Source organism: Heliangelus exortis, chromosome 3 (genome assembly GCF_036169615.1).
Source record: "Heliangelus exortis chromosome 3, bHelExo1.hap1, whole genome shotgun sequence".
Classification (NCBI taxonomy): Eukaryota; Metazoa; Chordata; class Aves; order Apodiformes; family Trochilidae; genus Heliangelus; species Heliangelus exortis.
In genome coordinates this window covers 73,677,323-73,701,798 of record NC_092424.1, presented here as the reverse complement: position 1 = coordinate 73,701,798, position 24,476 = coordinate 73,677,323, and the positions used below count along the sequence as shown (strand labels likewise).

Here is a 24,476-nt window from a genome sequence, read left to right as displayed (position 1 = left end):
GATTAAGTATTTTTCTCAGGTTTTTAGAAGTCCCTTTTCATCAGGTCCTCTGTTCTGTTTTGCAGTGGTTTTCCCCTGTCTTCCTTTTGCTGTTGATAATACACAAAACAATCTTTCCTGTGGCCTTTTATGTACACTCCTGGGATTTGGCTTACTTAACCTTGTCCCCTCATGCTCAAACAGCAACTACAATCCTCCCAAGTCACCTGTTCCTGCACCCACCTCTCGCATGCTTCGTGTCTTAGATTTTTGTTCTGCAGCCTCCTGCTGCTCTTGTTATTCTTCCTGCTCATCAGGATGAACCAATTTTGAGCTTAGAGGCATTAATTAGGAATAACAAGCTCACAGGATCACTAGAGACTTTTCTAGTCTGAAAGCCTTTGAGTTTTCCATCTAGGTTAAAAATACTGAAGTAGCTTATTGAACTCATTAGAATCATATTCTCATTAAGTGATTTACAAAGGAAAATATTGCAGTAACATGGCATTTGACCACTTTTCAACACCAGAGTATATCATGTTTAATAACTCTATATTTAATACCCTTACACAGAAGCACATTACGTGAAGACTTCTGCATAAAAGATTAAAACTCAAGTATCATGCTGCATGATATAAACATATTAAGCTAACAGAACATATTACAGCTGTAATACTGGATCTACAGTATTTGTATAAAAGCATACAACTGAATTAAAAGTCTCTGAAACTTTCTGCTACATGAGGAATTCTCTCTTTCTCCTGCCCCAATACCAAGGTTACCAAGTCAACGCAACATCTTTCTGTTTTGTATATGCAGCAGTGAATACAACTTGGCAAGTATACAAGTAAATAAGATGGAACATCTAAAACACAACAAACCAAGTAAGTGGAAGGAGCAGCAAAGAGACCTTGTTCTTATCACTATGCATTTGACATGAAGAAGTAACATTTGGATTTCAGTATCACTGTCTGAAGTATTTTCCTAAATGATAAAAACACTCTAAAAAAAAGCAGAAAACAAAACTGGTGTCTCTCAAGAGTCAAGAAACAAGCTTTATCTACTACTGAATCTTATGTAATCACTTATTACTGAGGTGTCCAAATACTACAGCCACCACATGGCCATTGTAGTCTACACAAAGCTATTAAAATCTTTCTATATTCAGAATCCACACAACTGATATATATATATATATATTTCCCACCTGAGTGCCATAAAAAGAACAGGAAGCTCAAGGCAGCTTCCCCATAGGAGGTTCCATGCTACTGCAGAAGTGGGAGAGCAACTTCACAGCTTCAACCGAGCTTCCTTCTTCCCTCAGTCATGCATCTGTACAACACTGAAGCCTCTCTGATAATGTCATCAGTATTTACAGAGTAGCTTAAACATTACAAATACCTTGCAATTCACGTGGTGAATCATCACTGGATGATCTCATTATTGTAATAACACAACTAAAGATCTTTCATGTAAAGATCAAGACAGAGTTTGATTCAGTCAGTGCCAGCCATGCAGAAGTCAAGAAATAAAGTGTCTTTTAAAATTAATTGTTAACAAACCTGGCAATAGAGAAAGGAGGCTGCAAAAAAAGACTGAAGCCTCAAAAAATTACTGAAGAAACAGCAGTCCTCTCTCAACATAATTTGTTTAAGCAAAGTTATTCTACTTTCAGAAGAACTTCAACATCATCCATATCTGTTCCAGTGAATAAACATGGAATAATCTAAGAGCAAACTTTTATAAATCCATATTTTTAAAAATGTTTCTTTGATTTCTTTTTTAATCCAAATGCAATACGTTTTACATTTTCATATTCACTTCTGCAATATTCTACTACAGTGAACTGAGATGCATCAATAAACAATGAATTTTCACCTCTCTGAAGACATACGTAGTAAATGAACTTAAATTCATAAATCACACACATTTGCTGTGTACTTTTAAATAGTAAATGGGCAGCATATTCTCAAGAAATATCTTTTACACACATTAAAGAAAGATTTCAAAAACTTTTTAGCAAGCACTTAAAAAAAAAAACCAAACAACTTTAAATGACACATTTGCAGGTAATTTCATAGTAAGAGCAGGAGGCAAAATGGATTTAGGATATTCACTGGGAAGTTATTTATCCAGATCTTCCCCTTTTCGAAAGTAACTTGTGTATCCAGAATCTCCACTTGAAAAATTAAGCACCTATTTTATTCACCTGCAGGTGACACTGTTGGTCTTAGCCATACAACAAAAGAACAAGAACATTCCTCTCAGTGTATTCAGCTTTAGTCTCAATCAGTGGTGTATCCAAACCACAATTATTTTTATTTTATTTGTACATGAGTACTTCTAAAGTTCCACTGTAATATCAAGCCTCTGCAGAGACAGTGATTAATGCAAGTGCTTCATGTAAGTTATATTAAAGCTGAATTTATTCTGATAAAGCTTAAAGCAAATGAAATGTCCACAGTGAAAGGGAAAGAAAGAAAAAAAAAAGTATATACATATAGCAAAGGCTCTTCATCCAAACTGAATATAGGTATATTTTAATATAAGTGAAATGGGTTGAGGCAATCCCATGCATGAATACAGGTTGGGAGGAGAAAGGATTGAGGACAGCCCCAAGGAGAAGTCCCTGGGGGTAGTGGTGGATTAGAAGCTTTAACATGAGCTGTCCATGGGCACGTGCAGCCCAGCCAACCATGCCCTGGGCTGCATCAAAAGAAGCACAGGCTGTTTGTCAAGGGAGGGGCTCTTGAGAGACCCCACCTGGAATCCTGTGTCCAGTTCTGGAGTCCCCAACATAAGAAGGACATAAAGGTCCTTGAACCCATCCAGAGGAGAGCAACAAAAATGATCAGAGGGCTGGAGCACCTCCCCTGTGAAGACAGGCTGAGGGAGTTGGGGTTATTCAGCCCAGAGAAGAGGAGGTTCCAAGGTGACCTTATAGTGACTTTCCAGTACCTGAAGGGGCCTACAAGAAAGCTGGGGTAGGGGTTTTTGCACAGGTGTATAGCAAGAGGACAAGGGGCAGTGATTTCAAACTTAAGAAGAGAGATTTAGGCTAGACATTAGGAAAAAGTTCTTTTCTGTGAGGGTGGTGAGACACTGGCACAGGCTGCCTGAGGAAGTTGTGGTTGCCCCTTCCCTGGAAGTGTTCAAGGCCAGGATGGATGGGACCTCAAGCAACCTGATGTAGTGGGAGGTGTCCCTGCCCATGCAAGGGGGTTGGAATTAGATGATCTTTAACATCCCTTCCAAGCCAAACCATTCTGTGATTCTATGGTTCTATGAAGTGACTAAGTACAGTACCAAAGAGTTCATAAAAAAGAGGAAGAAAAACCACTTAGTTCAAAATAGTTTAGAAAATTTGTAGGAAATGGAGGGAAGTCAGGCATAAATATAATTATTTCAAATAAAAGGAGAACACGCAACCATGAATGCAATTACAAAAAAACCCACCTTATGTACTTTTAACTACGGAACACATAGAATAATTTTTCCTGTTGTTCAAAATTACTGTAATTTTAGGTGGCATCATTTCAACTACATTTTACTGCTAAAACAAAAATTAACTCTCATCTTCCAACCCAATCCAAATAGAGATTTTAGCCAAGTGAGTCATACCAAAGAATGCCAGTCAATTGCATGTTTTATCAGGGTATGTGGCATTTTATTATTAAACACTAAGTAGGTTTCTCAAGGGCAGTACTAAAATTCTACAGATTATGCAATAACTGCAAGCAAGTAGGCATGCAGTATAATAAAGAAGTATATCTGTTTCTTTGAAAAATATTTTTTTTCAAATAAAATGTAAATAAATTTCTTAGAGTAGTAACTAATTTGTGAAGTCTGATTTCAGAAAAATCGAGATGGATTCTGTCATAACTCTAGAAATTAATTTGGGTCACAGGCAGCAGCTCCAGTTTCTTACAAAGGACTACTATTTTTTATTCACACTGCTACTGTTTGATGATATATATGTACTTCCACAAAGCCCCACCCCACAGCAAAGTCTTGGCTGTCACAGACCCATATATTAATATAAGAGCAGTAAATCAGTAGGACTTCCAACAAGCCCACTATGGTATGGAAGGACCATAAAAAATAAATAAAAAAAAAAAGGAAGACAAAGGAAAAGAAAAAGGAAGTACAGTGCTGAAGACACAAGTAGGTAACAGTGCCCTGAGAAAGCAATGCAATTGTCGTAGGAATATGTAAGAGATATGTAAGAGATATGTAAGAGATATGTAAGAGATATGTAAGAGATATGTAAGAGATATGTAAGAGATATGTAAGAGATATGTAAGAGATATGTAAGAGATATGTAAGAGATATCTAACAGCCTGTGGAGTCCCATCAAGCCTCACTTTCTCACCCAAATAGTGTTTTTTAACACAATTTGCCCTGGAGATAGCACAGGCAATGAAACAGGGAGCAAGATTTTATTTTTCAGCCCACAAAGACTTCTGAAAGAAAGGAAATCCATATGGAGATGACAGCATGAAATGGAGATTATTTTGGCATACAGAAATCCTACTGTATTTCAATTTCGATCTTTCTTGACTCAGCCATACACTTTGGCAAGGACTTCAGTTCTAAACATTTTAGTATATTTCTCTCAGCTGAAAGGTAACTCTTTTACCTCTTTTAAAATAAAGACTCTCATTTTAGGCAGCGCATCTCTCTGGAAATTCAGAAGAAAGGAAATTTTATTATAGCAAGATAAATATTCTGGAAGTTTTCTCAGAGAGACCTTCCATTCTCTTATTTCTTGCATTAGATTTTGATGTCCTCTTGATAAATTATATCTCCCAGTCCAAATGTTGACCAAAAGAAGATATTCTGTTCTGAAGTTTTGCATCTGCATAGAATTAAGCACTACTTTTCATTCTAGGCATACCAGAAGAAGGAATATTAACCAGGCTTGATTCTTCTTTTGAAATTAACAAGTGGAAAAGAGGATGACTTTTCTCTCTCTGTGAGCTTTATAATCTCTGGATCACTTCTAATGGCCACTTCACGACAGTAAATCTCCTCATCACAAGAAAGAGTTCTAGTTTTCATTGCATCTAAAGCACTAAAGTTTCTAGAGCAAAGAACCACTCTGCTTCTGGAAGGAAATAGACAAGTGAAGTTAGCAATAATATAGATGTTTTCAACTGCTGCAAAACCAATGGCATATAATTGGAGATGAAGACCAGTTACAAAAGACTAACACCAGAGTGAGAGCTGACACGGATGGACAAAAGATACTGGAGAAGGTAAGAGAGACTAGACAGTGATGAAGCTTCAAGAGATGGGAAAATAAAAGAGCATTATCTTCCTTCAAAGGCACTTTAGATTGCTATTTACATAAATTTCCAGACTCAGCATTTCATGTAGTTTTCACAAAATGCAATGGTAATATGAATGGTATAAAAATTGACAATGTCAGCCTAAAAAAAGGAAGTGTTCCACATAATTTGATCTCTGTTAAAATGAAGTACAATCTGACAGCCTTATTTAAAATAAATACCTAAACAAGAAACAATTGTAAAGAATCGCTATCTCATGTATTTAACATATGCATAAGCTAAATCACTGTATAGGCATGTTAAGCTAACATGCTTTTTATGCATGAAATGGGAAGCACACATACATCAATAGCATAGAACATAATGCACTAAAAAGTAACAAAATGCATGCATTTCCATTTCCATAGGAAGAAAAAATCAGTAGGAATCAAGTTACTTATTTGTTTTTACCTATAAGCACCTCTATACGTTGTTGCAGTGCAGGAAATGAGAAATAGTGTATCAGGAAAAAAAAAAAGCTGTAGATGAAACAGAAGGCACCTCAAGTTTATAGCCCCCTTTTGTTTCAAGTAGTTTCAGACTTGATTAGTTTTATATTGCAGATAAGAACTTAAGAAAAAGGCATTATTCCATTTTATTAGTATCGGATTCCAATAGGGAATAAAGCCTTCATGACTTAATATCAGAGTCTATCAGCTGACAGAAACTATCAGAGTGATCATCCATATTACTCAAAGGTCCTGATGCCATTTGCTGTTCTCAGAGCTACTTGCCCTATTCAGCTCTGATGCTTTTGTGGTCTCTGCTTCACTTCTCACTCCTGCCTTGCCTTCACAAGAACAATTAATCAGCTAATCTTCCAGATGTCAAAATACATTCAGTCCTTCAGGCTATTTCCTCTCAAGAAAAGCATTCTTTTCAGTAATCAGATAAGTGTATTTGCCAATGCAAATGCAGCTTAGACAAATTCTCTTTTCATTTGCAACACTGGTGTTTTCAAAACACTTATCAGTACTGCTGTGTTACTCACGCTCTTCCATAAGAATTCCCCTTTGTTCTAAACTACTCTTATTTCCAGTATAAACAGAGAGCTAAAGTTAAAAAGAAAAACAAACCTCTAATAAAATTTGAAATAAGCTACATTTCTCTTGGATTTAGAATATTACAAATAAAATTTCAATTAAAGCAGTAACTTTATTGTAAATTGAAAACTAAAGCTAGCTGTGATGGATTTGCTTTAGTGGCTGCCAGATATCCATCCCCAGCCACTCTTTCACTTCCCCTCAACTGGACAGGGGGAGAAAAGAACATAGGAAAGATCAAGGGTCAAGATATAGATTGGAAGGTCATTATTCATTACTGTAACAGGGAAAACAGCCTTCACTTGGGGGAAATTAATTTTAATTTACAGTAAATTTTCAAAGAAAATTAAGTAGAATAATAGTGAGGAAACAAAGTAAAAAAAACCCTTTCTCCTAGCCCGCCTTTCTCTTAGGTTCAACTTCACTGCTTTCTTCCCAACTCCTCTGTCTCCTGAGGAATGGGGGATGCTGTCAGTCCATAAGCCTTTCTCTCCCTCCCACAAGACACAGTGCTTCACAAATTGCTCCAACATGGGTCCCTTCTATGGATTGCAGTTCCTGCCAGAACCTTGCTCCTGCATGGATTCTCCATGGGCCAGTTTCCTGTAGGGCACCATCCACCCACTAAGGTCTGGGATCCTCCCAGGGCTGCAGTGTGGGTATCAGCTCCACTATGGCCAGGTCCTGCACTTTGGCCACAACAACCCCATGGGGAGCTCCAGGCTGGGCACAGAGTGGTTGGAGAGCAGCCAGGCAGAAAGGGACCTGGGAGTCTGGATTGACAGGAAGCTGAACATGAGCCAGCAGTGTGCCCAGGTGGCCAAGAAGGCCAATGGCATCCTGGCCTGTATCAGAAACAGTGTCGCCAGCAGGTCCAAGGAAGTGATTCTGCCCCTGTACTCAGCACTGGTGAGGCCACAGCTTGAGTCCTGTGTCCAGTTCTGGGCCCCTCAGTTTAGGAAGAATATCGAGGTCCTGGAGCAGGTCCAAAGGAGGGCAACCAGGCTGGTGAAGGGACTCGAGCACAGATCCTAAGAGGAGAGGCTGAGGGAGCTGGGGCTGTTCAGCCTGGAGAAGAGGAGGCTCAGAGGAGACCTCATCACTCTCTACAACTACCTGAAAGGAGGTGGGGGTTGGTCTCTTTTCCCAGGCAACCCTCAGCAAGACAAGAGGGCACGGTCTCAAGTTGTGCTGGCGGAGGTTTAGGTTGGACATTAGAAAGAATTTCTGAGAGGGTGATCAGACATTGGAATGGGCTGCCCAGGGAAGTGGTGGATTCTCCATCCCTGGAGATCTTTAAAAAGAGACTGGATGTGGCACTCAGTGCCATGGTCTGGTAACTGCAGCGGTAGTGGATCAAGGGTTGGACTTGATGATCTCTGAGGTCCCTTCCAACCCAGCCAATTCTATGATTCTATGGCCTCCTCCATGCACTGCAAGGGAATCTCTGCTCCATCTCCTGGAGCACTTCCTCCCCTCCCTTCTGCTCTAACCTGGCTGTCTGTGGGGTTGTTTCTCAGACTTTTTCCCTCACCCCTATCTCTCTATCAACTGTTGCACAGTGGTTTTGCCCTTTCTTAAATTTGCTTTTAAAGAAGTGCCAGCAACCTGGCTTCTGGGCTGAACTGTGTCCTCTGGAAGGGTCCGTTGATACTCACTGGAATCGGCTGTGTCTGGCACCTGCACCTCACTGCTGCCAGAGTCTGGGCACTGACACCCCAAAATTGAGCACAAAATGTATATAAAGTAATAAAAAACCCACTCTGTTTAGTTACTGGGTTTTTTGTTGGGTTTTTTTGGGTTTTTTTTTCCCTTTAATTGAGATCCTGGAAATCATTCAGATTTTTCAGCTGCTCAACATGTTCAGCACTTGGCAAATGGAAGTGGTATCACTTCTCAAATCTAGAGCTTTGAAAAATGGTTTCTTAGCAAAATGTTAAGATAGGTTTTACATAAACTGTGAGCAACATTAAGAATCAACTCTGAAAACATTATTTTAGTTTATACAGGCTACAGAGGAGAGAACAAATATGACAGCTAGCTGCCCATTTTCAATATGACAATGCATGTCAGGCTAGCAAGGCTTTCTTCACCACCTCCTTCCTTTTTTTTTTTTTTTTATACTGAGCTGAATGGATAAAAAGTCTAATCTTTCACCACATGCCTCTGTATAATTCACTGGTCCAGGACACTACAGCAAACAAATTTCAGCTTTGAATTTGATTTATTTGAACATCTTGGAATTTATTGAAGTTGTTAAATTACAAAAGTTTATGAGGAAGAAAGTATTTGAAGAAAAAAATGAGTGAATGCTACTCCAGGCTTCTTACTTCCTACCTGTGTTAAGAAGAAAGTGCTTCTAAATGAGAAATGCTTTAGGTTGAAAGCAGACTAAGAAATGTCCTGTTTACTTTCAACAACCACTTCTTTAATCAAACATGCAATTAATTTTTTATCAAATCCATGATGCCAAAAAGGCAGAGATATTCGGAGGCCTGCAGAAACCTAAAAGTCTCAATAATGTCAGTTTCTGTGAATGCTGTGAATGCCCATGTTAACAGTCACAGCAGTTCAGTAAATCTGTAAGTCTCTTTTTGTGGATCTTGAAGTACTTTAGTACTATGTGAACACTACAGAAAATCTAGTAATATATTTTAAGTTAATAACTTTGCTTTCTGTGTGATCAGTTTCTTGATCAACAAAAGCAATAACCAAAATGGAAATACCTCTATTTAAAAAAGTCTATGTTTCAAGAGAGTTACAAAAAAACCCCACACAAACAACCAAAAAAGTATTCAACAGTTCAGAAGTGGCAGAATCAGGACTATTCATGCAATAACAGTTTGATTCATTTCCCCATAATACTTATTTTAAAAGACAATAAATTTCCTTTTCTTGCTCTCTCTGAATCCCTTTAACTCCAAGAATATGAAAAGGAAGGAACAGAGATATATAAAGGTTTATAGGTTGGGGAAATCAGCCTCTTTTCAAAATTTGACCAGATTTGTTTTCAACTACTAGATAATTTTAGCAACAGAGAAAGCACTGACACTCTGGCACTAACACCAAGACATATCTATAGCAAGCAAGGCTCATGACAGTCTGTCAGCTTTCAAGGCAAAGCAAGAGACACAGGACCAATAAAATAGATTAGGCTTATATCTGCATGTCTGAAGCACAAAATAAAGCAAAAACACTGTGGGGAATTCATTTCAACTTTAAAACATCAATCTCACTTATATGTACTTATTTGAATTAGGATGTCAGCTGTTGAAAAATACTTCAGCATCTCATACAACGCTGCTGAGCTACCAGTTTACAGGTGAGAAATGTTCACAGTAATTGAAAATGCAATAGAATAGTAAAATAACTTCTCTTAAAAATAAAATATCCTTTAACTGAATGATTTTTTTAAATTATTTTAAAAGTTTATGCAGGTAGAAGAAATTTTCATGATTTTTCATTGTGATATGTGCCAAGGATCCTAATTTTGTTTGATGTTATGTATGTATAAATTGTCAAAGAGAAATTATCTCTTAGATGTTTTTTGATGCCCACTACCTTTAAAAGTCATGAAATGTTAAGTCCAGAAAGCATTTCTGAAACTCCCTAGGTGATAACACTGCTTTGTAAAAGTTAAGTCATCAGGCTGCTCATCAGCTTACAATATAATGTGCCCAGTGCAGGTCAGCGCCTTCAGATTTGGTGGCTGCATTATAAAGCTATGCTGCTCCAATTCCAGTTTATGCTGCTCCAATTCCAGTTTATGCTGCTCCAATTCCAGTTGTATTCTCCAAATTTGCAAAAGATAACTATCACTACTATATTTTTTGCAAACACAAGGTCAATGATAAAAGATCTGAAGGCCCACAAGTTGATTTAGAAGTTATGTTACATCATTTTCTTAATAGCTATTTAGGCACACATTGAAGGAAGTCAGCAAGGACAATCACCCAAATAATCCAATTCTAATAAAACACTTCATGCTACCTTGAATGCTACCCAACAAAATACACCATTTATTACTTCTGAGTATTTTCTATTGAAACATTAAGGCTAAGATACTGAAAACCAACTTAGCAAACAATACAGTGTGGGTAAAGTTGATGTGGTTTAAGTGATGTGTAAGTTATCAGTTTTTTAGATAACATTATATCAGTATATGACCATGACTAGGTAATAGTAGGTCAGTATGCAAACATGCTTAGAATAGAGTTGATAGAAAAAATTATCAGATGCAGGGAAACACACTGCCTTAGATTTTTTTTTTTAATAAGGAAAAGAAGGTGAAAAGTTAATGCATCTTTTTTTAGACTACAAAAATGCTTCAAAATTGTAAGTGAAACTATGTACAAGAATCAGCATAATAGCTACTGCTATTTATTTTGTAACAAGTTTATTTTCTTCTGTCCCCAGATTCAATGATGCACTTAGTTATGTACAAATTATTCGGCCATGGACTTTAGATCTGTTCTGTCTAAAACATTAATAAGCATTGTTAAATGTTTACACCTAGTCCTTTTGAGAAAAAACATATAAAGAAACTGTGTCTTACAGATTTAACATACATCCCACATTATACAGTTAGATAAGTAGTAATTGCAGATTTCACACTGCACAAGATGTGGGGAGCAGGTTGTAAGACTGAAAAGCAATCAAAACAATTATTTTGATTTTTAAGGTAATTTCTGCACTGGTAAAATTAGAAGCTTGGCTTCTGAAGTAGATGTTGGAACCACAGTACTGTTAATGAATATTCATAGTATGGAACAACACAAAAGTAAAATAATCTCATGTATGATACCATATATATAAAGAGGAACATGAGACATGGATGACTTCTAGATGCAGCCCAGAAAGCCAAATGTGTCCCATGCTGCATCAAAAGCAGCATGGCCAACAGGGCAAGGAATGTGATTCTCCCACTCTGCTCTGCTCCCCGGAGTGGGACCCTGAAGTACTGCGTCCAGCTCTGGAGCCCCCAACACAGGACAGACACAGAGCTCTTGGAGAGAGTTGAGAGGAGGGTGACAAATAGAGTCAGAGGGCTGGAGCATCTCTCCTATGAAGACAGGCTGAGAGAGATGGAGTTGTTCAGCCTGGAGAAGAGAAGGCTCCAAGGAGACCTTACAGCAGCCTTCTAGTACCTGCACAAGGCCAACAGAAAAGCCGGAGAGGGACTTTTTAGAAGGCCATGTAGTGACAGGACAAAGGGTAATGGTTTTAAGCTTGAAGAGGGAAGGTTTGGGCTAGACATTAGTAAGAAAATCTTTAGTGTAAGCATGGTGAGACACTGGCACAAGTTGTCCAGGGAAGTTGTGGATGCTCCCTCCTGAGAAGTGTTCAAGGCTGGGTTGGATGGTGCTTTGAGGAACCCGGTGTGATGGGAGGTGTCCCTACACGTGCAGGGGGTATGATACTACATGATCTTTAAGGTCCTTTCCAAATCAAGCCATTCTATAATTCTGTGATTTTATGAAAGGACAGCATGGAAACCACAGAGAAAGTTATTTCTGAAAAACTGTCCTACAGATGTTGCTGAAGAGTATCTTTTAAAAACATTTAGAAGATTTTATTCCATCATAAAAATAATGAAAATTTAAATTACTCATTACTTTTTGCTAGTATTTTCATATTTTAAATATATTTGTAGAAAAAGTAATAAAGGCAGACCCCTCTGTACATTAAGGATGGATTCCTGTGAAGTAAGACAGTTAGCAGTTTGTCAGCTAAAGCATTTTTTCCTCACCGAAATAAGCATAAAAGATGTGTGTAATCACTTACAATAAACACATTTAAATACAGAGGTAAAGGATGAAGAATGAAGCATGAAGGATGGAAAGGAAGGAGAAAATTATCAGGATTGTCACTGAAGTACTACTGCTAACTAATACTTGACAATGACCTCATTTTTATGTCTTTTCATTGTGACTGATTTGATTCACTATAGGATGAAAATGGTAAAAATGTTACTGCTCATAAAAGAGGCAGAAGACAACTGTCACACAAGTTTATATCAGGCCTTCAGTTTCTAAAAGAATCAAGTGAGATCTTTTGAAACAGTGATCCAGCCTGGAATGCCTGCATCTGTTTCAGCTGATGATCCTCCTCCTGCCTGGTAATCCACAGACTATATGTATACACTCTCCTGGTGTATTTAAATTGTGTGCATGCATCCACCTGCTGTAACATTAATTCTTACAGGAAAACTGCTTTGCTGTTAAACACAGGCACTTCATCTATTAAAGTAGTAAAGGCTAGAAAGCAGGGTAATGATTGGCAAAGCAATTCTGAAACTATAAATAAAGCAGCAACACATATCAGAGTATTCCTGTCTAGTGAAATGCACCCATTACAGAGGTTGACAAAGTTTTGAAGGAAGAATCAATTTAATATAGGATAAAAAGCAATGAAAGGAACCTGCTTGGATGGGGTTTTTTAAGTGCATAGTTGATGAAAGAAAGCTCATGGTTTTTCAAAGGAAACAATATATTCGAAGAGCAATAAACAAGATCCAGCACAAGTAAGTGCCCTTTCCTTCCTTTATAATAAGGCTACATATCTTCTGTGCACTTTCATAAGCCAAACTCAAACAACTCTGAGCTCCAGAGTCTGCAAAAAAGCAGCAGAAACTACATTGGTAACTCTTGGACTGGTGTTACCTCTCCTCTGCACCTCCTACAGTTCAGATTCATCAAAAGGGAAGACTGACTAGCTATAACAAACAAAAGAAAACAAAAAATGAGTATTTCACAGCCCCAACATTTTTTGGCTTTATTAATTTGTCTTTTCCAATATTTTGAAGAGCAAAGAAGCAACACTATTATTGATGCAAAAAGAAAACTGAAATTATTCAATGTTTTAATTACAGTTCCTTTGAATATCTAGGAACTAAATTTTGGGTTGCATAATGGTTTCCAAATTTTTCCTGTACTGGAAACTGGTTTTTTTCCATCTCCACTCTCCCAAAAGTTACGTTTCCATCCTATGAAATACATATGGAACTGCAAAATTCTTAAACAGTATTCGAAGATAAGTAAGCATCAGATAAAAAAAAATAAAATTCATTCATTGCAGGAAAAAAAGATATTTTTACCTGCGTTCTGCCCTTACCATTTCCTTCTGATTTTAATAAACAAATCTACTTCAGCCTTCTTTTCAAAAGAGAATGAAGAATTATGCTACTAGTGGTATTTTAGAGAAAAGCAGGAGAGCATGATGAAGAAGTCTTCAATCATTTAATTAACTATGATGCTCTAAGTTAATAATTTGCATATATTAATAATTTTTCATTACTAAACTAACAAGATTTCAACTTTTTAATCCATTTTTGATATGCATTTCTTAATAATGCCTGAAATGTTTGTGTTTTCCTCCTTTCATTACTTCTTTACTGGATGTAAGTAGAGTTTTAGCAATGAGGTAAGGTTTTATGAATTACATTGCAAATTAGGAGAGCAAGAGAAAAAAAGCACTTTTCCATTCTACATCCATTCTACATTTCATTGAAATTAGTAGCTACATTCAGAACTGGTTTTTCAGCCATCATATCAGTTTTGTCACTGATTACACATGCTCTCTCACTAAGAAAACTCTGACCTACTTGGCTATGCGTCCCAGGTGAAAAGTACTGTGAGCAAAGGAAATAATTTTAAATTATAATTTGTTCTATGTAAAAAATTTCAATTATTAAGAAGTGCCTATTGGAAAGGTCTTTACTTTGTAAACCCAAATTTTAGGCAGACAGTATTGAAGTGTAATTCTGATAGAGCACCAGTGATATTGCTGTTGCTCACTGATACTGGTTTCTCAGTATGTGGCTGTATGTGTCAATACATCTGCATATATGCCTCCTGATAAAGAAGGCTGAATACCAGGACTTCATACAAGATTATTGCAGTGAACCTCTTTACTACTAAATACATATAGACATCTTTTCTGGTCACGTGAAAAGTTTTCTATAGTCGTGCCATAAAAATTTAAACACATCCAAGCTAAGACGTTGGCAAAATGTATCTTATCTGAATCAACAGTTACCACAAATTATATTTATAAATGTTCATATTCATAATGCAACCAAGTCTTATTCTGTATCTTGGACGAGGTAGGAGGAGGAAGGGTAATTACAAGGAACTTCAAGTAAGAATAGATGTACAAGTACCTCAGTACTTTGAAAAAAAGGTATTTGATTGACACAAATGGCATTTTCCTGAGATAAATATGACAAGAAGTATCTGCTAAAACAAAACTATCCCCATTTCTGTAATATTATTTATGAGGCTAAAAAAGTAAATTTTATTCATTTATATTATTGTTAAAAAGCTTAACCTAGTGATGTCTTATATTTTTCCTCGACTGTCATTAAAAAGAAAGTAATATCAGCCATTAACAGGAACTTACAGTTTTTTAAACTTTTGTTTTAAAATAAAAAAGAAGGTATTATTTTGACATATTTGCAACAATATTGTCATGACATTTCAAATTTATCTAGAACTTACCATTTGCCTACCAGATCTTCAACTTTTCAAAGATGTTTATTATCAAAGAAGGCAAAATCTGCAATTATGAATGTTAGGTTCCTGCAAACACGTTCACACAACACTTGGTTTATAGTCCTGAAAGGTTAGGGGCACCAGCCACTAAGGTTCACAACCTGGAAATCAGGTAAGAGTTTATACAGGGGTTATATGGAAGTGGGGTGTCACTGAAATAAGATTAAATGGGAGAAACTAAAGAGTTTAATGAGCTTATTGCTTTAGATATTTAGGATGTATTAGTGTTTTAGTGACTGAATTGCAAGTCACAACATAACCAATGCAATTGCAGTCTCAGCAATAACTTTTCAGCTGCTTCATCAATGCTTCCACAAGACATTTTACAAAAAGACCTGCAAACCTATGAAGAGACAGGAATACACACGCAGAAAAATATTTTAAAACATTAAGCATACCTGTGTTCGGAGAATTTCACCTTTTGAGAGCTGCATATCACCAGTCAATTCTTTCGCAGTCAGTCCTAGTGGTTCCAGACGTTTGCTGAAGTAATTTGTCATTTCAGCTGCCAAAGCCTTCATAGGAGCAACATACACAATCTGCACCAAAAGGACACTGGCTTGATAAATGAGCAAACCCCACAATGTCGTTTGTTTCATGGCAACCATTACAAATCACTGTTTATTGTGAAATATGATGCCAGGCACTTACAGTGAAAAATCTTAATAGTGATGTATGAAAAGTAGTTATCTTTGTTGGATAAGTGTGCAGCTGCTGAAAGGACGATGGATTTTGTTTATACAGCCTCATCACTTTGAAAATTGGTTCTGCATCAAAGCTAAATTCATTTTCATAGCTTTTTAGTCGCATAATAAGATTTTTAGAACACAAATAAGAATAGTTTTAAAGGTAATAAAGTAAATCAAAACTTGCCTTATCTTTGACTTGGAAAATTGTATTACCCTTGATAAACCCCTGATTTCATATTCCATGTATAAGATATAATGGGTTTTACCTTACAAGTTAAAAAGCTGGTACTTGGTTCATTAAACTCTTACCTTAAACTCATCCTTTTTGATGACACCATGCTGGACATGCTGGCGAATTTCATGCAGGACTGTCAGCATGGCAATGTTAGTCTTCCCAGCTCCAGTGGGGGCACAGATTAACATGTTCTCATTTGTATTGTAAGCAGTCTCAAAAACTATAGATTGGATTCTGTTTAGTCTTTTCATGCCTTTAAAAGCAAGTTGTCCAATCTGTTAAAACAAACAACACACGTATTTTGAGTTTTTCACATATATTTTTGTGTGTGTGTGTGTGTGTTTGCATATATTAATAACTGAAAAAAAGAACACATAGTAACAAAACTTGAAATACTTGATGAAATATATTTATTATTCCAAAATTTTTATTCTGAGGATACCATCCCAGCCTCACCTTCAAATACTGAACTGCTACGGAAAATAAAATTAACAAAAATTTATAGCTGCATGCTATTTCAGGATTTGTTTTTATTCAAGAGTGTGACCAAAACTAATATACAGTAAAATAATGACCTGTCAATAAGTAAACACCAGTAAAACAATAATGGTCAGATCAGAAGAATACATAACTTTAAATCTAAATGACAAGCTATTATTATTGTAATGGAGGAAGAGGCAGCAATACACAGGAATGTGTTGAAGAAACGGGTGATTAAAACAATTATTTGTGATTAATTTTGCACAATAAAGCTTAATTATGCAAACGCACAGACACAAGTTCAGTAGCAACCTTCTCTTTGCTTCTGAGGAAATCTTCATCTTGCAATTTTTAATGTTCAGACCTTTCTCTAACAATATGTACAACAAACTGTCAACCTCAAAAGGAACATAAAACTGATATTTATAGTCCTGAAAAAACTTAAAGAATGTTTTAAAAATTAAATTATATAGCAAATATAGGCAATTATAGTTATTATAGTTTAATGCATGTTCAAATATCATACATTACAAATTATTAATTATAAAAATATTTATTTTGTTCTTCTTGATCTCTCTGAATTGAGATTTTCACCATGAAAGAACTGCTGTAGTTTCTGCATTCAAAAATTATAAAACTTTTGCAACTCAAGAAGAAACCATTAACAAAACACGTTAATTTCCTAACAAACTTGCTTTTTCTTGGTTACTTTTCACAGACATTTAAAAGAGATAGCAGAACACATAATTATTTCCTTTCAACAGACTTAATTGCTTGCACTGCTTCTACTAATAATCATGAAAATTATCTTATTTTTTTTTTACAATTACCACCTGTAACTGTAAGAAACCACTGAAGTAAAAATTCACTGTAAAGAACAGTCCCTCAAAGCATCCTCTGAAGATCTCCCTTTTCATTATTCTGAATGCTTTAGTTAATTTACAGTCATTTGCTGTGGTAAGAGTCTCACTAATACTAATAATTTTCTTTCCAGTTCAAAGCAAATTATTTGAGTGGACCCAATTTATTACTACCTCAAGTAAGGCAAGCTTAGGAATGAGAGCCCTATTGGCTATTCAGATTATCTATTTTAACTTTGTGACAACAGCACTGGATCCATCATTTTACTGGTTTCTTGGTAGCCACACGTCAAAATCTGAGATACAAATTACAATTTTAGGTTAATACAACATCTGCAAAATACATGAAAATGCTCTACTCTTAAACACAAAAGAGTGACATGCTCTATGAGTCGCTAACTGTGGCTTTATTCTAGAGGAGGTGAAATACTAAAAACCAACATTCACTGATATAAGTCAAGGAAAATGCTATGCATTTAACACACTATTTCTTTTTGAAAAAGATTTCTTTTCCATTATTTAGAAGTACTTTTGTCTTAGCAAAGCTTTCAGGTTGAAAATTTCTCATGCAACAAGTTCCATTCGAATAATGGACTGCATTTGTATTTATAGGATTGACACATCTCAAATCTATTTTAAACTGTTAAGTGTCTTTGTCACAAAGAAAAAAACAAGTGTATCTAATGCAAGTATTTCTAATACTTTTCATCAAGTTTCTTTAATTTTAAGGAGTTGAATTCCAGGATGGCAGTTTTCACTTCTAATATTCTTTCACATTTTATTCTGCCTGCAAGATTGCAGGGGGAATGCTTATTTGTTTTTGCATCAATTTTGTACATAATTTTTACTTGGTGTATCGTCTTCAAAATTAATCTTCATGAATGAGACTATTATAAAGTGTTAATGAGTTTCCTGGAGACCTGCTGATTACACTGGGGCTATCAGGGTTCAATCAGCTATTTTTACAGCCTGCTCAGTCATTTTAGGTTTCTAATTTGCCTGCTACTTCAAGATTTCTTGACAGGTCTTTTCAAGTAGTTATATTTCCCCTTTCCCCTCCCATTCCACCTAATTGATTTTAGAAGCTCTCATAAACACCAGAAAGTTCACACTGGTAGACACTGTGGATAGTGGGGTCTATGGAGAGAAACTCAGAGACACAACTGGTGATTACAGACCTGAACTGCACAATACGTATATTATTTTTAAAAAGCAGCTTTTAAACAAAAGCAGACACATAGTTATCTAAATTAAGTCAGAAGTAAGTATCTTCAGTGAAGCAAAACAGGAGCTTTCCACAGTCACATGGCTGACTGCATGTAGCTTTACACATACAATTCTTTCTACGGGTCTGTGATTGTTAATAACCTGAAATTAAGTGTGTCTCAAAGTGCTTCCTATAACTACTGCTTCAAGGAATATACTGTTCCAGCTTCTCTTAATCTTGGAGTCAGCAGTATAAAGCATTTTTTTCCTCCACCTTTGAAAGACACTACATGACTACAGCCCTGGGACATGTAATTGTTAGCAAAAATAAATATTTAGGTAAATAAAACTAATTTCATGTTTCTTTTCCTACTAGAAGGTAGTAACACTATGGATTAAGACTGACTTGATAAACAGTAAGAAATAAACAGATGCTCCAGAAACACTAGGGAAAGCAGTGTAACAAGTTGGAAAAACTTCAACTTGTTTTCTGAAAGAAGATAAGCCAACTGAAACAGGAATATTAAGAGTGGAGTAAAGATTAATAAAAAGCAAAATTCTGTAAGAGCCTGGGTAAGGACTAGAGGTCTTTCTTTAAATAGAGGTTTTCTGACCAGAATCTCAACTTCATTCAATACAGCAATCAATTTCCAAGTAACTCAAGTGACAAATCAATGCACAACATTCACAATCACAATACACTGCCAATACATAATATTTTTTGAAAGATGACTCTTCAAGAACATATGAAGGATTAAAAAAGCTACAAAAGCAATCCAGAGAAAAAGAACATCTTAAGACTTTTTCAAAATAACTCCCCATTTGGTTGAAAAAAATATTAGAGATGACCCTTCCCAAAACTTAATTTTATTCCAAAAATAAAGTAAAGTACAGCTAAGTGCATAATCCCAAAACAGTAGTTCTCCTGTTACAAATCAATAAGAAAAAATGGGTATTGGACAGAAAAGCAACAGTATGCACAGCAGTCCACAGTCTGACAAATACTACAATATTTGATTTTTTAAAATCTGTCATTTGCACATAGTGTGCAGTTTGAAAGCTGAAAACAATTTTTATTTCCCCCTGGGACATTAACAGCAGTCATGACTTCTACAGACCAATTCTTTTTCCTATCAACCAGTGAAATCCCTATTTGCCTAAAGGCAAGTAACCACTGGATGGCAGAATCTGTTTTTTTACTGAAGGACCACAAGATGCAACACTATTTAGCTTTCTGTTGCTCAGGTGATTTATCCCTAGAATTCTACAAAAATCAACAGAAGCTGAAGGAAAATACAATCTGAGTACCTCCACAAATATAATTTTATGCTGTTTTTATACATGCCTGAATCAATGTGAAAGAGCACAGAGAAGCAACTCCTTCCACAAACCAGATGATGATCCTAAAGGCAGCTCTGATATGAATTTATAAAACCTTTACTTTTTCTTCAGTAAGCTTCCCATTTTTTTCCCAAGGACTTTACTATTACAACTATTACATTTATGAGTAAATGAGATTGCATTTAATTAAAATATTCCAAATGAGTCGTTTCATTAAAAAGCTATTTGTGGGTTGGTGCCCCAAACAGCAACTTTAAAAAAAGGACAAAACTGTTGTCGTTAATGACTCATTAATGAATGAGTCCATAAGATTCAGTCTGCTGACAAGATACAGCTCAGAAACACAACCAGCTGGTTTCACAACATGGTAGGAACAGTGTCTGCTCTAAACAGCAGAGGCCATAAGCACCTTAGACAAGAGTTTTCATCACACATTTGCCATGAACCTTGCTGTCCTACGGTTTACTAAATATGATACAGAAGATACTTTTTCCCAAGGCATACCTCTGAAAGGTGCTATCTATGGTCTACACCACTCTCCCTCACACAAAACAAAGGGAGGGTAACTACTAATACTAACTACCAAGTTCTGTTAAAATCTGAGATCTTTTGCTTTCCCTATCACTTCATGCATTAACTCTAGTTGACAGAAACAGTTTGTCAGATGCAATTACTCTCACTACCACAAAGTTTCACTTGGTGGCTCAATAGAGTATTAAAGTCTACTTCAAGGTACAACACCAGTGTTTCAGTAGCGGCTTCTAAATTGAGTGTTGCCTTGCACAGGTATGGTATAATATGTCTTATCCAAGCTATCCAGAGCAACACTAGGAAAAAATATAGCCAGATTTAATTCTTAGCAATTCAGCTAGAAAAAATGTTTGAGTATTATTTTCCTTAGAATTATCGTATCATACTGATTTATCTACAGGTTATTCTCTATAATTCCCATTCTAAAAGAGACCTTGTCTTGTTGACAGTTATTTTCCCAGTTTTTCTGTAATACTAGGCAAATTTTCTCATGGTCTGAAATAAAGAAATGTTAGCCATCTGACCTATCTGTTGCATACAAGAAATGTTCTACAATGATGAATACTTATTTGTATTGTAAGAAAATAATAAGATTAGTGCCCATTTACGATAAAGATAATCCACTGCGCTCATGAACTGGATTTAGCTTTCACCATTTTTCCTACTCATGGGCTTAATTTTCATGTAGATATATTCTAATCAAATCATCTTATCTATTTCAGATGCAACAAGTCCCATTCTGCAGTCAGTTCTGCTGTACTTTCAGTTAAAAAGAATTAAACTGGTGCTAGCCTGACTAATCCATGCTCTTTTACAGTAAATCCATGAACCTCAGGAAATGAAATCCACATGTCCCTTGTCATGGCATGTAAATAATCTCTAGGTCATCTTTCCCTTTTTCTTTAGTATGGGATGCAGTGGTTAAAACATGTATCCCTGCATACCCACATTTACACATGCAAATATGTATACAGAAGTATCTGCACATACAAATTTTAATAAATACATCCTCTCTATTCCTTTAAATTATGAACATTTAGTAGTGTGCCCACCTGCCACACCCCTGCCCACCTCCCAATTTCTGTTTCATCCCAATGCACGTACAGAATCATAGAATGGCTAGGGATGGAAGGAACCTTAAGATCATCCAGATCCAACTCCCTTGCTGCATGGGCAGAGACACCTTTCAGTAGATCAGGTTGCTCAAGGGCCCATCCAACCTGGTCTTGAACACTTCCAGGAAGGGGCCAGTTACAACATCCCTGTGCAACCTGTTCCAGCATCTCAAGAGCCACACAGGAAAGATTTTTTTCCTAAATCTCCCCTCTTCAATTCTGAAACCATTTCCTCTTGTTCTCTCACTACACACTGGTGTAAAAAGCCCTAATCCAGATTGCCTGTAGGCCCCCTTCAAATACTGGAAAGGGAGGCAGTAGCTCATGAGATTTAAGAACAATAATAAATCAAGAAAAATATAACTATAAATATTATAAAAGGAAGATTATTTTTATATTACCTTAGGAGTATTATTTGAGTATATAATTTCCTACCTGCCCCAAAGACTAAAATGTTGTCCTTCAAGGTACAAAGGCTCCTTTAAGCAAAGGCTCAAAACATGTAAACTGCATGATGTTTGGATCTGCTCCACTTAGCACCAAATTGTACGAGGAAGATTTTTTTTGACTTAGGGAAACAATTCTTGCAGCATATACAAAGAAAAAAAAATTATTTAAGGGTACCTAATAGAGTTTAGGATTGGTTTTGGTCCGAAATCACCATTACAATTTCTTCAAGTATACACAAATTATGTCTCATCCAAAGTGTAGTACCATAGAATCATATCATAGAATCATAGAATTAGCTGGGTTGGAAGGGACCTCAGAGATCATCAAGTCCAACCCTTGACCCACCGGTGCGGTTGCTAGACCATGGCACTGAGTGCCGCATCCAGTCTCTTTTTAAATGTCTCTAGGGATGGAGAATCCACCACCTCACCGGGCAGTCCATTCCATTGCCTGATCACCCTCTCCGTAAAAAAATTCTTTCTGATATCCAGCCTAAATCTCCCCTGGCACAACTTAAGACTGTGTCCTCTTGTCTTGTTGAAAGTTGCCTGGGAAAAGAGACCAACCCCCACCTGGCTCCAACCTCCTTTCAGGTAGTTGTAGAGAGTGATGAGGTCTCCCCTGAGCCTCCTCTTTTTCAGGCTGAACAGCCCCAGCTCTCTCAGCCTCTCCTCATAGGGCCTGTGCTCGAGTCCCTTCACCAGCCTGGTTGCCCTCCTTTGGACCTGTTCCAGGACCTCGATATCCTTCCTGAACTGCGGGGCCCAGAACTGGACACAGGATTCGAGGTGTGGCCTCACCAGCGCTGAGTACAGGGGCAGAATCACTTCCTTGGACCTGCTGGCGACACTGTTTCTGATACAGGCCAGGATGCCATTGGCCTTCTTGGCCACCTGGGCACACTGCTGGCTCATGTTCAGCTTCCTGTCAATCCAGACTCCCAGGTCCCTTTCTGCCTGGCTGTTCTCCAACCACTCTGTGCCCAGCCTGTAGCGCTGCATGGGGTTGTTGTGGCCAAAGTGCAGGACCCGGCACTTGGCCGTGTTGAACCTCATCCCGTTGGAATCAGCCCAACTCTCCAGTCTGTCCAGGTCCCTCTGCAGAGCCCTCCTGCCTTCCAGCTGATCCACACTTTCTCCCAGCTTAGTGTCATCTGCAAATTTGCTGATGATGGACTCAATCCCTTCATCTAAGTCATCGATAAAGATATTAAACAGTACTGGGCCCAACACTGATCCCTGGGGGACACCACTGGTGACCGGCCGCCAACTGGATGCAGCCCCATTCACCATCACTCTCTGGGCCCGGCCTTCCAGCCGGGTGCTCCTGTCCAAGCTGCGGGCAGACAGCTTTTTCAGGAGAATGCTGTGGGAGACGGTGTCAAAGGCTTTGCTGAAGTCCAGGTAGACCACATCCACCGCCTTCCCCTCATCCACCAGACGGGTCACCTGATCATTAAAGGAGGTCAGGTTGGTTAGGCAGGACCTTCCCTTTCTAAACCCATGCTGGCTGGGTCTGATCCCTGGCCCATCCTGCAGGTGCTGTGTAATTGCACCGAGGATGATCTGTTCCATAACCCTGCCAGGCACTGAGGTCAGGCTGACAGGCCTGTAGTTTCCTGGGTCCTCCTTCCGGCCCTTTTTGTGGATTGGCGTGACATTCGCCAACTTCCAATCATCTGGGATGTCCCCAGTGAGCCAGGACTGTTGGTAGATGATAGAGAGAGGCTTGGCGAGCTCTTCTGCCAGCTCCCTCATCACCCTTGGGTGAATCCCATCCGGTCCCATAGACTTGTGGGGATCCAAGCAGCTCAACAGGTCACTGACTGTGTCCTTCAATATTACAGGGGGGCTGTTTAGATTCTTATCACCTTCTTTAAGTTCCAGAAGCCATCTGTCCTCAAGATAACCTGCCTTTCTTTTGAAAACTGAGGTAAAGAAGGTATTAAATACCTCAGCCTTTTCCTCTTCTTACCAGAAAAGTTATGTGCTGTAAAGGAGGTTTGGAGTAAAACATACTAGACAGATGCAAGTAATAAAAGGTGCCAGAGAACTGTTTTCAGAGCTGTACGTGCTATGAGTGTCTCGACAAGACATAAAAGCAATTCTTGAACAGTACAGACATCCATGTCACTATTAGTGGTAAGCACAGATCACAGAGTGAATTAGGCTGGAGATCATCTAGCTCAGCCTCCCTAGCTCAAAGCAGGATCACCTACATCAGGTGGCCCAGAACTGTGCAAATATCTCCAAGAGTGAAGACTCCATGACCTCTCTAGGCAGGGTGTACCAATTGCATAGAGTCAGGGTTCAACACTGGCCCAGCAATTAAACCAAATGAGAGATGCTCTCTATTAATCCCCCTTTCCTTCCTGATAAAGAAAGGAGAGAGAATAAGGGAGAGAGACTTATGGGTTGGGAACTAAACTACACAACTTTAATAAAACAGTAATGATAAATAGGAAAAATTACTAAATATATACAAATATACAATTATGCAGAAAAATTGAAACCACGTTCCTCCCTCCTTTCCCCCAATAACTCTCACGTCACCACCGAGGCTGCAGGGCAGCCCTGGGAAAGTCCAGGCTGGACTCCTGGAGTTGGCAGCAATCGGAAACTGGAGGCAGGAACACACAGATTCAGGCTGACATGGATCAGAACCA

At 37.6% G+C, this 24,476-nt stretch overlaps 1 protein-coding gene across 1 annotated transcript in view; it reads right to left on the bottom strand.

The window, feature by feature from the left end:
• ASCC3 (activating signal cointegrator 1 complex subunit 3) overlaps nt 1–24,476 on the bottom strand; it is a 249,995-nt gene that overhangs the window by 173,956 nt on the left and 51,563 nt on the right. The window contains exons 9-10 of the mRNA XM_071741267.1: nt 15,903–16,103; nt 15,303–15,443 (exon numbers count right to left, since the gene is read on the bottom strand). Coding sequence (XP_071597368.1) covers nt 15,303–15,443; nt 15,903–16,103 — 342 coding nt within the window. The remainder of the gene's footprint in view (nt 1–15,302; nt 15,444–15,902; nt 16,104–24,476) is intronic.